General features: G+C 39.7%; 1 protein-coding gene across 6 annotated transcripts in view; it reads left to right on the forward strand.

Moving 5' to 3' along the window:
* Positions 1–24,941, forward strand: part of ARL13B (ARF like GTPase 13B) — a 94,874-nt gene that overhangs the window by 7,332 nt on the left and 62,601 nt on the right. For 2 of the 6 annotated variants that reach the window (XM_055437192.2, XM_055437649.2), the window contains exon 2: positions 14,938–15,008. The exons of 3 other annotated variants lie outside the window; for them this stretch is intronic. In XM_055437192.2, the coding sequence (XP_055293167.1) occupies positions 14,938–15,008 (71 nt within the window). Of the gene's footprint in view, positions 1–14,690; positions 14,753–14,937; positions 15,009–24,941 lie in introns of all 6 variants that reach the window. One more of the 6 variants, XM_088836251.1, reaches the window with a different exon arrangement.

Here is a 24,941-nt window from a genome sequence, read left to right on the forward strand (position 1 = left end):
TCGTCTTGGATGTCTGTGGACAGGAGGTGTTATTTAAAAGCATTTAAAAGTAATGTGTGTTTATTGTTTTTTAAAGTAATATATTTATTACTTTATTGTAGTTTATTGTAGAACCTTGAAGGCACAGTTAAGCAGAACGGGGCAAATTTAAGTTAACTCACAATCTCATCTGCCAGAGATTACCACTTTTTGCATTTTGGTGTAGAATTTCTTATATACATGTAAATATTTTTAAACAGTAGTGAGATAATGGAGTGCTATTTCACAACTTTTTATTTATCTTGCCTTAAGGCATAGTTAACATCATTTTGTATCATTGCATATTTTTTGTTGAACATCTTTTTGTTAATAATAGCAGAGTAATGCCTTGTATTAATTCACCAAGGTGTGTTTAATCATTCCAGTTATTAAATAGAACGTTTAAAATGTTTTACTATTTCAAAAATACCTTGGTGAGCATCCTTACATAAATGTTTTTGGATTGGGGTTCTCGATCAAATGATATGAAAAAGTTTAAGGTGTATCATATATATTGCCAAATTACTCTTCAGACAGGCTTCTTCTTTTTTTTTTTTTAAACCAATTTCTATCCCTACCAGCAGGGTGTAAGAGTTCTGTTTTCCTCAAAGAAATAGGAGCTGTCACTTCTTCATTTTTCTAGGTTAAGGTGGATATGTTAGTTACTATTTTCTTGATTACTGATAAGATTGTTTCCCCTTGGATATTTGTACTTCTTTTGAGAATTTCCCAGAGATTCCTTTTGCTTTTTTACTATTGGGAGAGGTTCATTTTCTTATTGATATTTCTATGGGAGATTTTAAGTGTTTATACTAGTAACCCTTTCTCTCTCATACACATCACGGATATTTTTCTTTTGTTATGTTTTTAAATATTTTGGTGTATTTTTAAGTATATAAATTAAACTTTTAAAATTCAAATGTGTCATTTTTTCAGTGTAATATATAGAAAATTCATCATCCCTCCAAGATTATATTCAATTATACTTTTTTCCTAGTACTTTATATTTTAATTTTTAACGTTTGAATCTCTCTTGAGATTTGTTTTGTGTATAGGGAGCAGCCTTTATCTGAAACACAAGCCACTGTTGTTACTCAGTCACCAGGTTGTGTCTGACTCTCTGCAACCCCAGTGAACGATAGCACGCCGGGCTTGCCTGTCCTTCACCTTCTCCTTGAGCTTGCTCAGACTCATGTGCATTGAGTCAGTGATGCCATCCGACCTTCTTATCCTGTCTCCCCCTTCCCCTCTTGCCCTCAATCTTTCCCAGCATCAAGGTCTTTTCCAGTGAGTCGGCAGCCAAAGTATTAGAGCTTTAGCTTCAGCATCAGTCCTTCCAATGAATATTCAGGTTGATTTCCTTTAGGATTGACTGGTTTGATCTCCTTGTAGTCCACAGGACTCTCAAGAATCTTCTTCAACACCACAGTTCAAAAGCATCAGTTCTTCGGCATTCACCCTTCTTTCTCTCACATCCATATATGACTGCTGGAAAAACTGAAGCTTTGACTAAACGGACCTTTGTTGGCAACGTAATGTCTCTGCTTTTTAATACCTTGTCTAGGTTTGTTATGGCTTTTCTTCTAAGAAGCAAGCATTTTTTAATTTCATGGCTGCAGTCACCATCTGCAGTGATTTTGGAGCCCAAGAAAATAAACTCTGTCACTGTTTACACTCTTTCCACATCTATTTGGCATGAAGTGGTGGGATTGGATGCCACCGTCTTTGTTTTTTGATGTTGAGTTTGAAGCCAGCTTTTCACTGTCCTCTTTCACCTTAATTGAGAGGCTCTTTAGTTACTCTTAGCTTTATGCCATTAAAGTGGTACCATTTGCATGTCTGAATTTATGATATTTCTCCCAGCAGTCTTGATTCCAGCGTGTGATTCATCCAGCCCAGCATTTTGCATGGTGTACTCTGCATAGAAGTTAAATAAGCAGAGTGACAATATACAGTCTTGATATACCCCTTTCCCAATATTGAAGCAGTCCATTGTCCCATATCCAGTACTGTTGCTTCTTGTCCTGCATACAGGTTTTTTAGGAGGCAGGTAAGGTGATCTGGTATTCCCATATCTTTAAGAATTTTCCACAGTTTACTGTGAACCACACAGTCAACGGCTTTAGTGTAGTCAATGAAGCAGATTTCTTTTGGAATTCCTTTTGCTTTTTCTGTGATTCAGCGAATGTTGGCAGTTTGATCTCTGGTTCCTCTGCCTTTTCTAAATTCAGCTTGTATATCTGGAAATTCTTGATTCATGTACTGCTGAAGCCAACTTAAAGGATTTTGAGCATAATCTTGCTAGCGTGTGAAATGAGTGCAGTTGTATGGTAGTTTGAACATTCTTTGTCATTGCCCTTCTTTGGGATTGCAGTGAAAACTGACCTTTTCCAGTCCTGTGGCCACTTCCGTGGTTCTCAGTAAATATCTAGACCCTGTCAGCAGGTCCTCACTCTTACATATTGTCATCTACATGTTCCGAACTCCAATTATTTGTACCAAGTAGCATCTAGTTGCTGAAATATTACTTATAATGTGATCAAATATGCCACGTGCTCAGTTGCTCAGTCATTTCTGTTTGCAGCTCCCTGGACTTGAGCCCACCAGGCACTCTGTCCATGGAATTTTCCAGGTGAGATTACTAGTTTTGGTTACTATTTTGTATTCCAGGGGATTTTCCTGACCCAGGGATTGAATATGCATTGGCAGGTGGATTCTTTACCACTGCACTACCTGGGAAGCCCTGTGATAGAATATGTAAAAGTTTAAAGATGATTTCTAAGATTCCTCGCAAGGATTGCAGGCAGAATTTTGGAAAGGGTGTAATTTTCTTTGGGTCTTGAAGAAATTTGTGATTCCTATATTTTCCCTGAGCATGATTTCAGGAATAGCCCATCTAGAGAGGCAGAAGATTAGCATCAGTTTAAAGGAAGGAATTTTGGCAGCAAGAATTATGTAATATAATTTAAAATAGTAAAAAAAAAAATTGCCAGTATTTAAACAAAAAGAAAAATGTCATCAGTACTCATGTGCTTGCCTGGCTAGGTTTTACTGATATTAACCTTTGATCATCACATTTAAGATTTTTTTCCTGAAGAATTGGATAAATCTTTGAAGCTCTCTGCACCCTGTTTGTCTCCTACAACTTCCCACTAGCTGCAGCTAGTTTCTTACTCATCTGTGTTTTTCCTTGTCACAATTCAGCCTACCAAAGCTTTACTTCAAATTTATTAGTAAATTGTTATTCACCGTGACCATGTCTAAAAGAAGAGGCTCAAATGTCACACTAAGCAATGTGGCTTGTTGCTTTCTGTGTATCAGCGTGGTATCTGGTAAAACATGCTGTGATGTGGTAATGTTATCTCTGCTAGGGGAAGCAGTACCCTATAAACCATCTTTCTTGGTCTAAGTTAATATAACTGTAAATCCTAGATTATTTATGGAAATTGCTGATTCTTATTTCTTAAGTAAGCTGTGCATGCAGATTAGCAAGGATTATCTAATGTGCCATGGCAGAACTGGAACTTCTTACATTTCTTATTTATCCCCTTACAGCTTCTTGTTTATTCATAGTAGGAATCTCAGAATTTTAGGAGAGAAAGGGATCTAGAGATATTCTGATTCTACCTCTTTATATTTTATTTTTAGTTTTTATTTTTGATTTTAAAAAGGTCTTTATTTTTAGATCAATTTTAGGTTTACAGGAAAACCGAGCAGAAAGTGCAGCGAGTTCCCATACACCCTCCCTCCTCTTAGTTTCTGCCGTTACTCACATCTGGCGTTAGTGGGGTGTATTTATTACAATCGACGAACAGATAGTGACATACCATTAACTAAAGTCCACAGTTTACACTGTTCCTTTATGTGGAGGTTTTGTTTTATTTTTTATATTGATATTTTAGAAATGAACAAGCAGACAATGAGAATTTCATTTGATCAGGCTTGAAAGGTAGCATGTGACCCTAAATTTGGTCCCCTTTTTAGTACTTCATAAATTTAGATAGTGATTTTGGTGCAGTATTATCTTGACCTGTACAATCTGAATTAAAATACCAGAAAATAGTAATTATAAAATAGTAGAAAAATAAAATCACAGCGTAAGTGGTTTGGTAAGTTTTTTCATTTCGTTCATTCTTTTTGTGGTAGGTTTTTTGTTTTCTCAGACATACATCATAAGGCAGTATTTCCAAGTCCATTTTCATGTGTATTTGTTATTTGCTAATTGTTCCATGTAGTTTTAAATATTTTAAGTAATAAATACCAGTTCTGTTGTGTTAAATTTTGCTTTAGTTTTCTCAGTGTTCTATTTTAACTTGCATAACATTTTTGAAGTTAGAAATATCTTTTATGTAATTATCTCATTTGAAGTATTGGCTTCCTTCGTTGACAGATGAGGAAGTTTAGAGCTGTACATGTTCAAAAAATTGTAATAATACCATTCAGAAAAGATTCAGAATTCATATGTTTTTCTGAGTCTAAGTTCAAAATGATAATATAATATGGCTTATATTTCTGGCATATTAATTTGTTTATCTTTTATGGAAAAAAGGACCATGAGATATACTGTATATAAAAGTCTTTGGCTCTCTAAATCCCTGCTTTTTTTTCTACTCGGAATTATTTTAGTTTTAAAAATATTTCTCACTGTTAATTATTGTATTGAAACCATAGCATGTAGATCTACTCAGAAAACTTTGATTTAATGTAAGGAAATAGGTAATTTTAAGTGCATTCTCTAATATTGAACTGTTACTTTGATTTGAAGATTTATATAAATTGAATCCATTACAGTACAATCTCAACTTAAAGTTGTATGTTTTAATTTTACTTATGTTTACTTAGCAAATAAAGTGAAAGTTGCTCAGTCCTGTCTGACTCTTTGTGACCCCATGGACTAGTCCATGGAATTCTCCAGACCAGAATGCTGGAGTAGGTAACCTTTCCCTTCTCCAGGGGATCTTCCTAATCCAGGGATTGAATCCAGGTCTCACCCATTGCAGGCGGATTCTTTACCAGCTGAGCCACAAGGGAAGCCCAAGAATACTGGAGTGGGCAGCCTATCCCTTCTCTAGTGGATCTTCCTGACCCAGGAATCAAACTGGGGTTTCCTGTGTTACAGGCGGATTCTTTACCAACTGAGCTATCAGGGAAGCCCAGGGATCAGAAAATACATTTATTTTGTTTCATTCAGTAAAAGTACAAGGTGTATGCTCAGCACATTTGATCCTGGGGCTGCACAGTTAAGACAAGTTGTAGTTGAGAAAACTGAATTAAAAGTTACATGAGAAAGTTAAGGTTTGTTTGCTGTGATAACATGCCTGGTCAAGAAAACCTGGGAAGTTCCCAGCCTTAAAGGCCTGCTGGGGAGTGACAGAAGAGGAGGCTGCAAGAGTTTGGACTTGATTCTGTTTAAGGATTTTAAACAGAAAAATGTCATTGTTAGCTTTTTCATTTACATCATAGTTAGGTTTTGTTAACAGCATGCAACTCATTATCTTAGTTAATCTACCTGTTACTAGGTAATCTACCTTGACTTAGCTCTAACAAGTAGGTTATGATTGTGACACCCTGAAACGTGGGGAAAAAATATTTTGATGAAAATGAGCCAACCTGGCTATCTGGTATATACCTGTGTGTATACATATAAACGTGGGTAAATTTTAGGATAAAAAGATGGTTCCAGTTGCCCTTTAATAATAATTGTTTTTACAAATCACTGTATTTAAACTTCCCATAGAAACTGCTGTTAACTAACTTACTAGCACTGTAACTTTGGGTACTTTGATCTTCTCTACTTTCAGAGATGACGTGAAAATAGATGATAGGATAAAATAGCTTTGAACTATTAAGACACATTATGAAATAAATTCAAAGCATTGGTATTGTAGGGTTTGTAAAAAGCTGAGAGCATTTATTTCTGAGGTTCTTAATTGATGGCAGTTACCAAAAAGATTCCTTTATTTTGCAAAACTCTGTAGTATTTGATATTGCTCGTCTCTTAACCCTTCAGGAAACTGTTCCCATCCCAACATCATTATTGGTCTCAATTCTTTCTGGCTGCAATTGTAAGAGTTTCTTCAGAGGTTCTTAAGAGTTCCGTGTCCCCTGTCCACTGGCTCTTCTGTGCTCTTCCACTATTCCTGTAGTTTTAATTAGCATGTATAATAATCTCATAATCTTGGTCCATTATCTCTCATCCAACTTCAGACTTCAGTGTGAGACTCTTCGGTCAACATGTGCAAAACTGAACCCATTAATCCTCCTCCGTTACTTTATCCCTTTCCATCTCTCTGGTCTCATTTTTTAGACTCCATGTCGTGAATTTTATGCTGTGGTAATAGGTTGAGCTATAGGTTGAACACTTACTGTGTGCCACAGGCATTCTGCGCTTACTTGCATGTCTTATGTAATTTTACCATATCCTATGGGATGGATATTTTTATTATCCCATTTTACTGATAAAATTCTGAGAAGTTAAATAATGTGTCCAGGTATATAGCTTGGAAATGACAGTTCTGGGGCTTGAACAGAGGTTGCTGTAACACCAAGTTTGTGACTTATTTATCAGAATACCCATTATCCCTATTGTTCTTATTACTAGAACAAACATACTGTACTTCTTACAACAGAGTCCTTTCCTTATCAACCTTTCTGGTTTGGTATATAATTCAAGACTCAATGATAACTGTAGTAAGAGAAAAGTGATCACTTCCAGCTTCTGGGAAGGTTCACGTTATTAACTTTTTAATGGTACTTGTTTCTTAACTAGAAGTATGTCAAGTTCCCTTTAGATTCAATGCATAGTTGTATTGAGTTGTGGTAGTATAAACATGTTCTCCTTTTGTTTAAGGCTGCTTTCCAGAGGTGTGTTCTTAATTGCCTGGATTTAGCAACTCAGCACCCAGTTCTTACCTTCGCGGTGTGGTGTCTCAGGCAGTGTTCTTAGTCTGGAACCTCTTCATACTTGCTCCTATTCTCACCTTCCTGTTCCTTGGCAAACTTCTGTATTTTAAGAACTTTTGTCAGACTTTATTTTTTTGGGTTCCAAAATCACTGCAGATGCTGATTGCAGCCAGGAAATTAAAATGACGCTTACTCCTTGGAAGGAAAGTTATGACCAACCTAGATAGCATATCAAAAAGCAGAGACATTACTTTGTCAACCAAGGTCTGTCTAGTCAAGGCAATGGTTTTTCCCGTGGTCATGTATGGATGTGAGAGTTGGACTGTGAAGAAAGATGATCGCCGAAGAATTGATGCTTTTGAACTGTGGTGCTGGAGAAGACTCTTGAGAGTCCCTTGGAGTGCAAGGAGGTCCAACCAGTCCATTCTAAAGGAGATCAGTCCTGGGTATTCATTGGAAGGACTGATGCTAAAGCTGAAACTACAATACTTTGGCCACCTCATGCGATGAGTTGACTCACTGGAAAAGACTCTGATGCTGGGAGGGATTGGGGGCAGGAGGAGATGGGGATGACAGAGAATGAGATGGCTGGATGGCATCACCGACTCTATGGACATGAGTTTGAGTGAACTCTGGGAGTTGATGGACAGGGAGGCCTGGCATGCTGTGATTCATGGGGTCGCAAAGAGTTGGACACGACTGAGCGACTGAACTGAACTGAACTGAGCTGAGGCATCATCACCTTGTATAAGAAGCTTCCCAGACCTTCTCATGTATCTCTAGGCTGCATGAAGTCTTCTGCTCTGTATTCCCTGAGCATCTTGTGTATATGGCTAAGGATTAAGCTTTCATAGTTTCACAATGTACAAATATTTGTTCACATTTTAGTCACTGTCATTAGAACAGAAGCACTCTGGGATAGAAACCATGTCTCATGTATTTGCTCAGGCTTTTTTGTGTCTATAGTACTCAAATGCCTCGTCTACTTTTATTAATTACGACTGTCTAGCTAAATGAAAAAATGTTTGCTTTTATTGCTGCTGTCAACATTCAAGACATTATAAACCTAAGAACACTGTATATTATTTTTTCAATTGAAGGGCTAATGTGTTTGATCAATAATCAGAAGACATAGTCTTTTATTTCTTTGTTGTTACATAGATTCACAGCCAAATTGTTCCCAATCAATGATGATTTCTCATATTTTAAAAGGCTATAATGACATATACATTTTGGTATATGTTAGATTGAACATATTCAGTGTTTAAGAGTTCCATAGAATTTTGAGTGATAGTTGATTGTTAGCCTTTTCAGTTCAGTTCAGTTCAGTTGCTCAGTCGTGTCCGACTCTCCGCGACCCCATGAATCACAGCACGCCAGGCCTCCCTGTCCATCACCAGCTCCCAGAGTTCACTCAAACTCATGTCCATCGAGTCGGTGATGCCATCCAGCCATCCCATTCTCTGTCGTCCCCTTCTCCTCCTGCCCCCAATCCGTCCCAGCATCAGACTCTTTCCCAGTGAGTCAACTCATCGCATGAGGTGGCCGAAGTATTGGAGTTTCAGCTTTAGCATCAGTCCTTCCAATGAACACCGAGGATTGATCTTCTTCAGAATGGACTGGTTGGATCTCCTTGCAGTCCAAGGGACTCTCAAGAGTCTTCTCCAGCACCACAGTTCAAAAGCATCAATTCTTCGGCGATCAGCTTTCTTCACAGTCCAACTCTCACATCCATACATGACCATGGGAAAAACCATAGCCTTGACTAGACGGACCTTGGTTGACAAAGTAATGTCTCTGCTTTTTAATATGTTCTCTAGGTTGGTCGTAACTTTCCTTCCAAGGAGTAAGCGTCTTAATTTCATGGCTGCAATCAACATCCGCAGTGATTTTGGAGCCCCCCAAAATAAAGTCTGAAACTGTTTCCACTGTTTCCCCATCTATTTCCCATGAAGTGATGGGACCAGATGCCATGATCTTTGTTTTCTGAATGTTGATCTTAAAGCCAACTTTTTCACTCTCCTCTTTCACTTTCATCAAGAGGCTTTTGAGTTCCTCTTCACTTTCTGCCATAAGGGTGGTGTCATCTGCATATCTGAAGTTATTGATATTTCTCCCGGTAATCTTGATTCCAGCTTGTGCTTCTTCCAGCCCATTGTTCCTCATGATGTACTCTGTATATAAGTTAAATAAGCAGGGTGACAATATACAACCTTGACATACTCCTTTTCCTATTTGGAACCAGTCTGTTGTTCCATGTCCTGTTCTAACTGTTGCTTCCTGACCTGCATACAAACCCATTCTATTCTGAAAATACAAGTTTAATTCATTGTTATCAGGCATGACAGTATTCATGCTGTGATTTTCTTTTGTCCTGTTAGTGTTATATTTTTTCATTAAGAGTTTAGTAGATATTTAATTAAAGTCATGTTTTCAAGTGTATGGCATAATGATCTTAAATATTGACTGTGTACTCCCAGGGATAGTCAACATAAAAATGTAAATCCAGAAAGACTTATTTCTTGCAGTTTCAGCATGATTATAATTTTTCAAAGTGATTTTCATGTTTGAAGAACTTTTTTTTTTTAATCTAATATTCTGTTTTAAAAAAGAAAATGTTTAAGATAAAATCTAACAACTTTCCTTGGTAACTGCTTTAGGAACTATGTTTCATAACATATTAGTTCAGTTCAGTTTAGTTTCTCAGTGGTGTCCACTGTTTGGAACCCCATGGACTGCAGCACGCTAGGCTTCCCTCTATCACCAACTCCCAAAGCTTGCTCAAACTCTTGTCCATCGAGTTGGTGTTGCCATCTAACCATCTTATCCTCTGTCGTCCCCTTCTTCTGCCTTCAATCTTTCCCAGCATCACACTCTTTTCAGATGAGTCATTTATTCCCATCAGATGCCCAAAGTATTGGATCTTCAGCTTCAACATCAGTCCTTCCATTGAATATTCAGGACTGATTTCCTTTAGGGTTGACTGGCTGACTCTCCTTGCAGTCCAAGGGACTCTCAAGAGTCTTCTCCAACACCACAGTTCAAAAACATCAGTTCTTCGGCACTCAGCTTTGTTTATAGTCCAACTCTCACATTTGTACATGGCTACTGAAGAAAACATGACTTTGACCACATGGACCTTTATTGGCAAAGTAATGTCTCTGCTTTTTAATATGCTGTCTAGGTTGGTCATAGCTTTTCTTCCAAGGTTCAAGCGTCTTTTAATTTCATGGCTGCAGTCACCATCTGCAGTGATTTTGGAGCCCAAGAAAATAAAGTCTGTCACTGTTTCCACTGTTTCCCCATCTATTTTCCATGAAGTGATGGGACCAGATGTCATGATCTTAGCTTTATGAATGTTGAGTTTTACGCCGACTTAGTCACTCTCCTCTTTCACTTTCATCAAGAGGCTCTTTAGCTCTTCTTCACTTTTTGCCATAAGGGTGGTGTCATCTGCACATCTGAGGTTATTGATATTTCTCCCAACAGTCTTGATTCCAGCTTGTGCTTCATCCAGCCTGGCATTTCGCATGATGTACTCTGCATATAAGTTAAATAAGCAGGATGACACTATACAGCATTGACATACTCCTTTCCCCATTTGGAACCAGTCTGTTGTTCCATGTCCAGTTCTAGCTGTTGCTTTTTGACCTGCATACAGATTTCTCAAGAGGCAGGTCAAATGGTCTGGTGTTCCCATCTCTTTAAGAATTTTCCACAGTTTGTTGTGATCCACAAAGGCTTTAGTATACTCAGTGAAGCAGAAGTAGATGTTTTTCTGGAATTCTTTTGCTTTTTCTGTGACCCAACAGGTGTTGGCCTCTGGTTCTTCTGCCTTTTCTAAATCCAGTTTGAACATCTGGAAGTCTCAGTTCACATATTGTTGAAGCCTGGTGTGGCATAAGTCCTGTTGGAGGAGGTCGCCATTAGCTCCACTTAGTTGCTGAGCAGACGACCCACAGACAGGAGAACAGTTATACCAAAGAAGTTCTCACACTGTTGTAAAAGTTCTAGGGCCCACAACAGATTTCCCAACTTGGGGATCTGGCAAAAAGACTGAGAACCGCCGGGGAATTTGACTTTGAAGACCAGTGTGATTTGATTACAGAACTTGCACAGGACTGGGGAAACAGACTTTGGGAGGACACAAATAAAATCTTGTGCACACCAGGACCCAGGAGGAAGGAGCAGTGGCCACACAAGAGACTGAGCCAGACTTGCCTATGAATGTCCAGAAGTCTCTGGTAGAGGCGTGGGTCAACAGTCGCCTGCTGCAAGGTCAGGGGCACTGACTACAACAGTCTTGGGAGCTGTGGTGGGCTGGCATAAGTCCTTTTGAAGGAGGTAGCCATTACCCCTACCATAGTTTGACCTGAGGCCAAACTACCAGGAGGGAACAAGGCCCCACCTATCAGCAGAAAACTGGATTAAAGATTTACAGAATAAAGAAAACCAACAGAAAATGGGGATTTGTCCCCCAAAGTAATTGTTTTGGTTATGGTGATGTTTGAAGCATTGTCGATCTTGGAATAAATTATTCAAGAGCAATTGAATTAACTTTAATATTATGGTCTAATTCATTATGTATTTAGTAACTTGAATTATCCAAAATATTGTTTGTGCTATATCATCCATATTTTTGGATAGTCATTTATTATATTTTGTTTAGGAAATTATTTTGTACTTTAATCTTGTACTTTGATATTCAGAAGTTATGAACTCTTCAAACAAAGTAAAATTATACTCTATGTATCTCAAAGCTTCCTTAAGAAGTAAACATATTTTTCAGTTAGTGATGCAGGTGAAAATTTCACGTGGATAGAAGTACCTAGACCTCACATACTCCCTCAGCGCCGTAAATTCACAGTCTGCTCTGTGCCTCTGGCATTTCCACAACCCCATCTCTGGCTGACTGGGAATGGGGTATGAGAAGGCTGCTAACTGACTTACCACTGACTCAGGTGTAGACATACTTTTGTTTATTCTTCATGGTGGATATAGGGATGGCTGAAGCATTTAGAAAAGACTGAGGCTCCTGGATAACAAAGGAAATTGACATGTTCAGTTCAATCGCTTAGTTGTCCCCGACTCTTTGCGACCCCGTGAACCACAGCATGCCAGGCCTCCCTGACCATGACCAACTCCCGAAGTACCCCCAAACCCATGTCCATCGAGTTGATGATGCCATCCAACCATCTCATCCTCTGTCGTCCCCTTCTCCTCCTGCCCTCAATCCTTCCCAACATCAGGGTCTTCTCAAATGAGTTAGTACTTCGCATGAGGTGGCCAAAGTATTGGAGTTTTAGCTTCAACATCAGGCCTTCCAATGAACACCCAGGACTGATCTCCTTTAGGATGTACTGGTTGGATCTCCCTGCAGTCCAAAGGAATCTCAAGAGTCTTCTCCAACACCACAGTTCAAAAGCATCAATTCTTTGGCGATCAGCTTTCATTATAGTCCGACTCTCACATCCATACATGACCACTGGAAAAACCATAGCCTTGACTAGACGGACCTTTGTTGACAAAGTAATGTCTCTGGTTTTTACTGTCTAGGTTTATCATAACTTTCCTTCCAAGGAGTAAGCGTCTTTTAATTTCATGGCTGTAATCACCATCTGCAATGATTTTGGAGCCCAGAAAAATAAAGTCAGCCACTGTTTCCCCATCTATCTGTCATGAAGTGATGGGACCGGATGCCATGATCTTTGTTTTCTGAATGTTGATCTTTAAGCCAACTTTTTCACTCTCCTCTTTCACTTTCATCAAGAGACTTTTTAATTCCTCTTCACTTTTGGCTGTAAGGGTGGTGTCATCTGCATATCTGAGGTTATTGATATTTCTCCCAGCAATCTTGATTCCAGCATGTGCTTCCTCCAGCCCAGCGTTTCTCAGGATGTACTCTGCATATAAGTTAAATTAGCAGGGTGACAGTATACAACCTTGACGTACTCCTTTTCCTATTTGGAACCAGTCTGTTGTTCCATGTACAGTTCTGACTGTTGCTTCCTGACCTGCATACAGGTTTCTCAAGAGGCAGGTCAGATGGTCTGGTATTCCCATCTCTTTCAGAATTAATTGACATGAAGAGTAAGTTAATTTCACTCACAAAATTCACAGTCCTTACTGTGGTCTGCAAGGCCCACCTGATCTGGCTTCTGATGTGTTTCTAACCTCCTGTCTTTCTTCCCTGCACTTCTCTGACTGGGTTTTACCACACTGGCTTCCTTGCTGATTCTTGAACATTCCTATGTCAACACCTCCCGATACACATACCATGCCCACTGCCTTAGTACCTTGGCCCCAACTGTGCTCGCTTTCCTTCCTTCAAGACCTTGCTCAGACTTTACTGCATCCTACCCTGATCACCCTGTATAAAGCTTCTGTCCACCTCCACCCCCACTCCTGCTCCCCTTTATCCCTCTCTATTCTTTTTTCTGTAGTACTTAATTACCTCTAATTTAGGATATAACCTGTAATTTACTTATTTCTTATATTTATTATTTGTCTCCTGCAACTGAAGTAAAAGTTTAATAAGGGAAGAGTTTATCATTTTTTGTTTTTCATTGTTGTTGTGGTTATTTTAATAAGCAGGTGTCTCAGTACTTAGAACACTGGTGTATGGTATACAGAAAATGTTTAGTAACTATTTGTTTAATAAAGTCTAGCTCCAAGAAAGCCAGGCTTAGCCAGATGGAAAACACCCTTCTTGCCATCTAAGTTCTGTTTTTTTAACCCTTCTTGGAATGATTGCCAGTGAAGAATGACTGTACTTGGCAGAAACCCTAACTCCACTCCATGGGAATGTGGCTCTGTTATACTGTGACTTTTCTCTCTCTATTCCCAAGTGTGGTGTTAATAAGTGGCCTCTGCTGCTGCTGCTGCTGCTAAATTGCTTCAGTTGTGTCCGACTCTGTGCGACCCCATAGATAGCAGCCCACCAGGCTCCCCCGTCCCTGGGATTCTCCAGGCAAGAACACTGGAGTGGGTTGCCATTTCCTTCTCCAATGCATGAAAGTGAAAAGTGTAAGTGAAGTCGCTCAGTCGTGTCCGACTCTTAGTGACCCCATGGACTGCAGCCTACCAGGCTCCTCCATCCATGGGATTTTCCAGGCAAGAGTACTGGAGTGGGGTGCCATTGCCTTCTCCATAAGTGGCCTCACCACTTGCTATATTAAGCAGTAGTTAAGCCTGGAACAGAAATGGGCTTTAGTGCTGGACTGAATCCCCAGGATACTAGGAACTCTGTGGTAGGTTTGTTCCTTTATAACCTGTCCCAGGTTTAAGAAGTTAAACCTAACCTAGAAGTTAGGTGAATTAGGTTCTGGTTCTGACTGTAACCAATTCATTGTCTTAGCTTATGATTCTAGGCTTATGTTTCTTCAGTTGTAAAATTGAACTGGATTGTGTTTTGTTCCCTTACTTTGTGAAGTTTAGCTATATCATCAGAAACATTTTAAGTTTCTAATTTAGGAACCCTCTTTTAAAATACATTAGCTCTTAGGTTAATAATGTTACTGTACTATAAGATTTGTATTTGGTAAGGTGCTACATATGTAAAAACAATTGAGTGTACTAGTAGTGTATAGAACCTAACCTAATTCTTTTCTTATATAATTTCACTGGAAAAAAACAAACTTTTGCTAATGGTTAGAATTCAGTTAACTAGAAAATTGAATCTTTAGATGTGATAAATAACTCATGTTCTAGAATCCATCTCTCGCTCTTCCTTTCTCTCTTCTTCCCTTTATTTCTTCTCTACCCTTCAGGTTATCTACTGTACAGTTTCTGTTTTTTTGTGCTTAGAGAACAAAAGGATGGCACTTTACAGGTATTTTTCAAGAATTTTGCTTTTTGAATATATATTTTGTTCATCATTGTACCCCTTAGCATTCAGCATATTGACTTGTACATAGTAGTTGCTTCTTAAGTATTGCTTGGATGAATGTATTTGCCTTTATCCCCCCCCCCCCCCATATTTAATTCACCTTTTTTTAAAATTTTTATTATTTTAAGAAAGGTGACTCTTGTGATGGTGGGACTTGATAATGCTGGCAAAACGGCGACAGCGAAGGGAATCCAAGGAGGTAAGCTTAAAAAAAATTATTGTTCTGATTTATTTATTTAAATTGCTTTATTACATATTCGTTGGGTAGAGATATTGTGTACTCTATTACTTTATATTCTTAGTGTACTTGTGTCTAATATGGTGAAAAGACTCTGGCTTAATAGTACCAGCCTGTTCTGTTTCAGATTTGAATGAATGCAAAGATATGGAGGCTCCTTGAGGTCTTTGATCAGCTAGGAGGAGTCATAGCTGTCTTCTAGCTAGTAGGAACGAAAAAGTGTAAAAAGGACATGCCCCTGCTATTAACGATGCATGTCGTCTACATTCTTTTGGCCAGAATTTAGTTAAAGAGCTGCAACTCAGTGAAAGAGAGGTAGAAATACAGATAGCCAGAACAGCTCTCTTTGTATCTCTTGATTTTTATTCCAATATGATGTGTAATTTTTACAATTATGTTAAAAACACATTGAAGGGTTTTATGTCATTTATGTTACATCTCATTGAATGTATTTATTTAGTCTTAATTTAATGCTTTGTATAGAAGTTGCTGTACTAGTGAGTTTGTTGTGTACCCAGAAGATGTAGCATGAGCCATGCATCTTAAGGGTATGAATTGGGAAAAAACCTAACATATATTTGTTCCTGAAAATACATGTTGCAACAAGATATGCATGACAAATAGGGAACTTTTACTTGGGGAAGTTTATGAAAGAAAATTGACACCTTGCAAAGCTTGCTGTTGGGAAAAAATGTTTTGTCACCCCCAATTCTGTTTTATAATGTTAGATACAAACTATATATTAATTTCTTTTTTTCTTGGCTGCACTTTGTGATGTGTGGGATTTTAGTTCCCCAACCAGGGATTGGACCTGTGCCCCCTACATTGATAGTATAGGATCTTAAACATTGGACTACCAGGGAAGTCCAACAAACTATATATTATTGTTTGAAGCAGTCTTCTAAAGGCTTTTTGTACCCCTCATGTGGTCACTTAGGTTATATCCTTGAAGAATTGTCACCGTCTAAATCAGGGGCACTCAAAATGTCAGCAAATTTGGAAAACTCAGCAGTGGCCACAGGACTGGAAAAGGTAGGTGATCATTCCAGTCCCAAAGAAAGGCAATGCCAAGAAATGCTCAAACTACTGCACAATTGCAGTCATCTCACATACTAGTAAAGTAATGCTCAAAATTCTCCAAGCCAGGCTTCAGCAATATGGGAACTGTGAATTTCCAGATGTTCAGACTGGTTTTAAAAGAGGCAGAGGAACCAGAGATCAAATTGCCAACATCCACTGGATCATGGAAAAAGCAAGAGAGTTCCAGAAAAACGTCTATTTCTGCTTCATTGACTATGCCAAAGCCTTTGACTGTGTAGATCACAATAAGCTGTGGAAAATTCTGAAAGAGATGGGAATACCAGACCACCTGACCTGCCTCTTGAGAAACCCATATGCAGGTCAGGAAGCAACAGTTAGAATTGGACATGAAACAACAGACTGGTTCCAAATAGGAAAAGGAGTTCGTCAAGGCTGTATATTGTCACCCTGCTTATTTAACTTCTATGCAGAGTACATCATGAGGAACGCTGGGCTGGATGAAGCATAAGCTGGAATCAAGATTGCTGGGAGAAATATCAATAACCTCAGATATGCAGATGACACCACCCTTATGGCAGAAAGTGAAGAGGAATTAAAAAGTCTCTTGGTGAAAGTGAAAGAGGAGAGTGAAAAGTTGGCTTGAAGCTCAACATTCAGAAAACAAAGATCATGGCATCTGGTCCCATCACTTCATAGCAAACAAATGGGGAAACAGTGGAAACAGTGTCAGACTTTATTTTTGGGGGCTCCAAAATCACTGCAGATGGTGATTGCAGCCATGAAATTAAAAGATGCTTACTCCTTGGAAGGAAAGTTATGACCAACCTAGACAGTGTATTAAAAACCAGAGACATTACTTTGCCAACAAAGGTCCATCTAGTCAAGGCTATGGTTTTTCCAGTGGTCGTGTATGGATGTGAGAGTTGGACTATAAAGAAAGCTGATCACCAAAGAATTGATGCTTTTGAACTGTGGTGCTGGAGAAGACTCTTGAGAGTCCCTTGGACTGCAAGGAGAGCCAACCAGTCTATCCTAAAGGAGATCAATCCTGGGTGTTCATTGAAAGGACTGATGCTAAAGCTGAAACTCCAATACTTTGGCCACCTGATGCGAAGTACTGACTTATTTGAGAAGACCCTGATGCTGGGAAGGATTGAGGGCAGGAGGAGAAGGGGATGACAGAGGATGAGATGGTTAGATGGCATCACCGACTTGATGGACATGGGTTTGGGTAAACTCCGGGAGCTGGTGATGGACAAGGAGGCCTGGCATGCTGTGGTTCATGGGGTCACAAGAGTCAGATATGACTGAGTGAACTGAACTGAATTGAAATCAGGGGTTTTCAAGTTTCTGCTGTAAAGACCCAGATAGTAAATATTTTATTTTTTTAAATTTATTTATTTTTTGGCCAAACTGCATGGCATGTTGGGTCTTAGTTTCCTAATCAGGGATTGAATCCATGGAGTCTTAACCACTGGGCCACCAGGGAAATCCCAGATAGTAAATACTAATATTTTAGACTCTGAGAGTCTTACGGTCCGATTCCCAGTTACATAGTTCTGACAGAGTGGTTTGATAGGAGCCATAGTCAGTATGTAAAAATTGAGCATGGCCATGTTACAATGAAACTCTATAGACTCTAAAATTTGATGTGTTATGAAATATCCTTGGGAATTGTTTTGGAATTATTTTAGAATATAAAACATGTTCTTAGATTGAGGGCCATGTAAAAACAGGTGGCTATCCAGATTTGGCCTGCAGTCCATGAAGCTTTGCAAACATCCTCTCTTTTATTCCCTCAAAACCTTAGGTTCAAGGGAACAGGATCTAGGAACTTGCTAATAAATCCATCTGATTATTTGGATGTACTTAGAATATCCTCTTTCCATCAGGTCTTTTTCTTCTAAATCCCACCTCCATATATCTATCTGAGTTTAAAAAATGTTCAGGGTGTCATGTCATGAACAAAAATGTCAAAGCTGCCTTCAACTTTGAGCTGCCTTCTGACTCTGTTTTTGTTCTTCATTTTTATTTACTCTTCAGCCTACTCCAGTGACTGATTTCTTACCTTTTTTTTCTTTTCTAAAGAATCCAGTTATATAGAACTACTTGGGAGTTTTCCTAGGATATAGATTTGATTGAGCCTTTTGATGCCTGTTTTTTGCTTATACTGTTCCCATTTGCCTTATTAAAGAAAAATAAACTTTTCCTTAAAGACAGAATATCTACTTATCTTTAAAGACAGTTGTTTGTCATGTAGTCTCCTTCTTTATGAAGTCCCTTCTGGTCTGCTCCTGCCCTCACCCTTTATCACCACCATGGATACAATTGACTACTACTATTTTTGTCTACTCCTGTTTGTATATAATACATGTATCAGTGATTAATTGCTCCTATGTTTAGGTATTTCTCTACCTAAACATAGTTTAGGTAACATATTTCTCTACCTATTTATAGTCTCCAGACTATAAATTCCCAAGGGCAATTTTACTCGTTTTGGTGTCCCAGGTCAGTCATGCCTTAGGGATAGTAAGAAGTTTTCCTAAAACATTTCTCCCATGGATTCTACTCTAGCTTATTTAGGGCTCTTCTTGTTTTTTGATTTTTTAACTAAAAGCAAATTTTATTGTATATTTCCTCCTTTCTTTTGAGATAATTTTCCTCTCTTACTATATTGTAGTCAGGTAAGTCCAAACCCTAGTGTTTCATCTATGAGTTTATTATAGTTTTCTTGAGAAACCTGTATGCAGGTCAGGAAGCTATAGTTAGAACTGGCCATGGAACAACAGACTAGTTCCAAATAGGAAAAGGAGTATGACAAGGTTATATATTGTCACCCTGCTTATTTAACTTCTATGCAGAGTGCATCATGAGGAATGCTGGGCTGGAAGAAGCACAAGCTGGAATCAAGATTACTGGGAGAAATATCAATAACCTCAGATATGCAGATGACACCACCCTTATGGCAGAAAGTGCAAAAGAACTAAAGAGCCTCTTGATGAAAGTGAAAGAGGAGAGTGAGAAGGTTGGCTTAAAGCTCAACATTCAGAAAACAAAGATCATGGCATCTGGTCCCATCACTTCATGGGAAATAGATGGGGAAACAGTGTCAGACTTTATTTTTGGGGGCTCCAAAATCACTGTAGATACTGATTTCAGCCATGAAATTAAAAGACGCTTACTCCTTGGAAGGAAAGTGATGACCAACCTAGATAGTATATTAAAAAGCAGAGACATTATTTTGCCAACCAAGGTCTGTCTAGTCAAGGCTATGGTTTTTCCCGTGGTCATGTATGGATGTGAGAGTTGGACTGTGAAGAAAGCTGATTGCCGAAGAATTGATGCTTTTGAACTGTGGTGCTGGAGAAGACTCTTGAGAGTCCCTTGGACTGCGAGGAGATCCAACCAGTCCATTATAAAGGAGATCGATCCTGGTGTTCATTGGAAGGACTGATGGTAAAGCTGAAACTGGAATGCTTTGGCCACCTCATGTGAAGAGTGGACTCACTGGAAAAGACTGATGCTGGGAAGGATTAGGGGTGGGAGGAGACGGGGACGACCGAGAATGAGATGGCTGGATGGCATCACCGACTCGATGGACATGTGTTTGAGTGAACTCCAGGAGTTGGTGATGGACAGGGAGGCCTGGCGTGCTGTGATTCATGGGGTCGCAAAGAGTCGGACACGATTGAGTGACTGAACTGAACTGACCTGAACTGAATCTAAAAGTATTTTCCCTATCTTCATTTCATTCATTCATCCATCTTCTGTTCTTCATGGCTGTCAAAGTGATTGCATTAATAGGATATAGGTTCGATTGTACTAAATAGCCTAAAATAACAGTGGCTTAACAAAATAGAAATTTATTTCTCTCTCATGTAACAGCAGAGGCAGAAGGAGTTTAGGGCTGGCATAGCAGCTGTATGGTATTCAGCTGTAGGTATTCTGATCTCCTTTAGAATGGACTGGTTGGACCTCCTTGCAGTCCAAGGGACTCTCAAGAGTCTTCTCCAGCACCACAGTTCAAAAGCATCAATTCTTTGGTGATCAGCTTTCTTTATAGTCCAACTCTCACATCCATACACGACCACTGGAAAAACCATAGCCTTGACTAGATGGACCTTTGTTGGCAAAGTAATGTCTCTGGTTTTTAATACACTGTCTAGGTTGGTCATAACTTTCCTTCCAAGGAGTAAGCGTCTTTTAATTTCATGGCTGCAATCAGCATCTGCAGTAATTTTGGAGCCGTAAAAAATAAAGTCTGACACTGTTTCCACTGTTTCCCCATCTGTTTCCTATGAAGTGATGGGACCAGATGCCATGATCTTTGTTTTCTGAATGTTGAGCTTCAAGCCAAACTTTTCACTCTCCTCTTTCACTTTCATCAAGAGGCTTTTGAGTTCCTCTTCACTTTCTGCCATAAGGGTGGTGTCATCTGCATATCGGATGTTATTGGTATTTCTCCCAGCAATCTTGATTCCAGCTTGTGCTTCTTTCAGCCCGTATGGTATTAGGGACTCAAATTCCTTTTCCTGTTTGCTTTGCCATTCCTAGTATTTTCCCTTGCCAACCTGGCCCGTGGTGTGTACTTCAGCCAGAAGTGTCAGGCGAGTGTATGTTTCTTGGTTCTTGTCTCATCACAGCAATGATTTGAGGCAATGGACAATAGAGCCCTCGGCGTGTCACAGCTCTGGGGTCTTGAACAAACTGTGTCATAGCTCTTAGACAAATCAGTGTGACAGTTGTATTTTATTTAGAAGATAACAGGAGACTCCATCCTCGAAGAAGAGAGGAGAGTGGAGGAGCGCGTCAGTGTGCATGGGGGGTGGGGGTGGGGAGAGAGAGAGAGAGAGAGAATGCTTGGCTCCTCCTTTTCTATGTTTTCTTCCCCCTGGGCCTGCCCTATGCAAATTGAGCTTAGCCAGGAGTGTTGTTCTACCTGAAGTCCTCACTCCGGTCCTTGGACCTTTCTTTGACCTTCCTTTGTTCTATTTTCGTGGGCTTTTCCCTTCCTTTTTTTTTAGCCACTGCCACTTTGGACTCCTTTTCCGTCTTCCAACTACCTAACAGAAGAAAGAAGTAAAAAGGATAAAAGGAGACTGTCCTCTTTTTTTTTAAAGTGTGTGAACCTGAAGCCACCATATCACTACAGTTCACAGGCTGTTTGCTGGAACCTGTGGTATTCCAGAGCTGGCTCCTCCTTGCTCATATTGGCTCATATAGTCAGTGAAAGCCAATTAGGTACCTCCTTGCCCAACTTCATGGTCAGGTGCCTCATATTGGTAGTTTCTAATTGGCCATAGTGGTAGTATTTACAGCATGAAAATTGACAAATAGTTTATATCAGAATTCTACAGCCTCCAAAGCCAATTAAACGTTTAACAGTGATAGCTTATGGTGAATGGTGTCAGATTCTTGGTCTCCGAAGAAGATTTAGCTTTGGGCTTGATCACTCAAGAGCTTTTGTGTAGCAGAGTTTTATTAAAGTGTGAAAAAGGGACAGAGAAAGCTTCTGACATAGACATCAGCAGGGGTTGGAGAGTGCCCCCCTCACTAGTCTTTCAGTTCAGATCAGTTCAGTCACTCAGTCATGTCTGACTCTTTGCAACCCCATGAATCACAAGCACACCAGGCCTCCCTGTCCATCACCAACTCCCAGAGTTCACTCAAACTCATGTTCATCGAGTTGGTGATGCCATCCAGCCATCTCATTCTCTGTCGTCCCCTTCTCCTCCCGCCCCCAACCTTTCCCAGCATCAGAGTCTTTTCCAGTGAGTCAGCTCTTCGCATGAGGTGGCCAAAGTATTGGAGTTTCAGCTTTAGCATCAGTCCATCCAATGAACACACAGGACTGATCAAATCTTTAACAAGGGAATTATATACTTTTTAAATAATTATTACAACAAATCAAAAGAGTGTCTCAAGGTTGTAAAATTTTACCAGACCCACTCCCATAAGTTACATTTTAGGATAACAGGATTAGAATTTAATAATAGAAAGAACCTACCAGACCCAAAAAGTCGGAAGTCAAGAAACACCTGGAGTAACAGGAAAATTTGGCCTTGGAGCACGGAATGAGTCAGACAAAGGCTAATAGAGTTTTGTCAAGAGAACGCACTGGTCATAGCAAACACCCTCTTCCAACAACACAAGAGAAGACTCTACACATGGACATCACCAGATGGTCAACATCGAAATCAGATTGATTATATTATTTGCAGCCAAAGATGGAGAAGCTGTATCCAGTTAGCAAAAACAAGACCGGGAGCTGACTGTGGCTCAGATCATGAACTCCTTATTGCCAAATTCAGACTGAAATTGAAGAAAGTAGGGAAAACCACTAGACCACTCAGATATGACCTAAATCAAATCCCTTATGATTATACAGTGGAAGTGAGGAATAGATTTAAGGGACTAGATCTGATAGATAGAGTACCTGATGAACTCTGGACGGAGGTTCATGACATTGTACAGGAGACAGGGACCAAGACCATCCCCATGGAAAAGAAATGCAAAAAAGCAAAATGGCTGTCTGAGGAGGCCTTACAAATAGCTGTGAAAAGAAGAGAGGCAAAAGGCAAAGGAGAAAAGGAAAGATATAAGCATCTGAATGCTGAGTTCCAAAGAATAGCAAAGAGAGATAAGAAAGCCTTCCTCAGTGATCAGTGCAAAGAAATATAGGAAAACAAAGGAATAGGAAAAACAAGAGATCTCTTCAAGAAAATTAGAGATTCCAAGGGAACATTTCGTGCAAAGATGGGCTCGAGAAAGGACAGAAATGGTATGGACCTAAGAGAAGCAGAAGATATTAAGAAGAGGTGGCAAGCATACACAGAAGAACTGTACAAAAAAGATCTTCACGACCAAGATTGTCACAATAACGTGATCACTGACCTAGAGCCAGACATCTTGGAATGTGAAGTCAAGTGGGCCTTAGAAAGCATCACTACGAACAAAGCTAGTGGAAGTGATAGAATTCCAGTTGAGCTATTTCAAATCTTGAAAGATGATGCTGTGAAAGTGCTGCATTCAATATGCCAGCAAATTTGGAAAACTCAGCAGTGGCCACAGGACTGGAAAAGGTCAGTCTTCATTCCAATCCCAAAGAAAGGGAATGCCAAAGAATGCTCAAACTACTGCACAATTGCACTCATCTCACACGCTAGCAAAGTGATGCTCAAAATTCTCCAAGCCAGGCTTCAGCAATATGTGAACCGTGAACTCCCAGATGTTTAAGCAGGTTTTAGAAAAGGCAGAGGCACCAGAGATCAACATCCGCTGGATCATGGAGAAAGCAAGAGAGTTCCAGAAAAACATCTATTTCTGCTTCATTGACTATGCCAAAGCCTTTGACTGTGTGGATCACAGTAAACTGTGGAGAATTCTGAAAGAGATGGGAATACCAGACCACCTGACCTACCTCTTGAGAAACCTGTATGCAGGTCAGGAAGCAACAGTCAGAACTGTACATGAAACAACAGACTGGTTCCAAATAGGAAAAGGAGTACGTCAAGGCTGTATATTGTCACCTTGCTTATTTAACTTATATGCAGAGTACATCATGAGGAACGCTGGGCTGGAAGAAGCACAAGCTGGAATCAAGATTGCTGGGAGAAATATCAATAATCTCAGATATGCAGGTGACACTACCCTTATGGCAGAAAGTGAGGAACTCAAAAGCCTCTTGATGAAAGTGAAAGAGGAGAGTGAAAAGTTGGCTTGAAGCTCAACATTCAGAAAACAAAGATCATGGCATCTGGTCCCATCACTTCATGGGAAATAGATGGAAAAACAGTGGAAATAGTGTCAGACTTTATTTCTTTGGGCTCCAAAATCACTGCAGATGCTGATTGCAGCCATGAAATTAAAAGACACTTACTCCTTGGAAAGAAAGTTATGACCAACCTTGAATAATATATTAAAAATCAGAGACATTACTTTGCCAACAAAGGTCCGTCTAGTCAAGGCTATGGTTTTTCCCATGGTCATGTATGGATGTGAGAGTTGGACTGTGAAGAAAGCTGATCGCCGAAATATTGATGCTTTTGAACTGTGGTATTGGAGAAGACTCTTGAGAGTCCCTTGGACTGCGAGGAGATCCAACCAGTCCATTATAAAGGAGATCGATCCTGGGTGTTCATTGGAGGGACTGATGCTAAAGCTGAGACTGCAATACTTTGGCCACCTCATGCGACGAGTTGTCTCACTGGAAAAGACTCTGATGCTGGGAAGGGTTGGGGGTGGGAGGAGAAGGGGACAACCAAGGATGAGATGGCTGGATGGCATCACCTTTTCTGTGGACTTGAGTCTGAGTGAACTTCGGGAGTTGGTGATGGACAGGGAGGCCTGGCGTGCTGTGATTCATGGGGTCGCGGAGAGTCGGACACGACTGAGCGACTGAACTGAACTGAACTGAACTGAACCAGACCCACTCCCATAATATACATTCTAAGATGTTAGGATTTGTCAGAAGTTTTTCAGGAAGGAGAAACTGTTCTCAAGCAGGATACATTGTTGTTGTGTAATTCTTAGTACAGAGTTTAAACTGAGTTGTTTGTTGTGTAATCATCAATTCCTGGCTTAAAGAAAAAAAAAAAAACATTTTATGTGACTAAGACTAAGGAATGTAGAGAAAAAAATTTGTCCTTTCCTCCTCCTCAAGAACCCCTAACCCCTCTCTCCACTTCAAGAGCCACAGACCCCTTTCTCCTCTTCAGGGAGCCTGGATTTCTTATCAACCTGCCTAGGAATTTATTCTCAACAAAATATACCACAAGCACACTGTCTAGAACCTGCTCTCATGGCCACCCCTAGGTGCCATAAAGACTGGGGATTGCCTTTTTTAATCCTAAA

This window comes from Moschus berezovskii, chromosome 1, assembly GCF_049115385.1.
Source record: "Moschus berezovskii isolate FMDL1 chromosome 1, NW_MosBer_1.0, whole genome shotgun sequence".
NCBI classification, from domain to species: Eukaryota; Metazoa; Chordata; class Mammalia; order Artiodactyla; family Moschidae; genus Moschus; species Moschus berezovskii.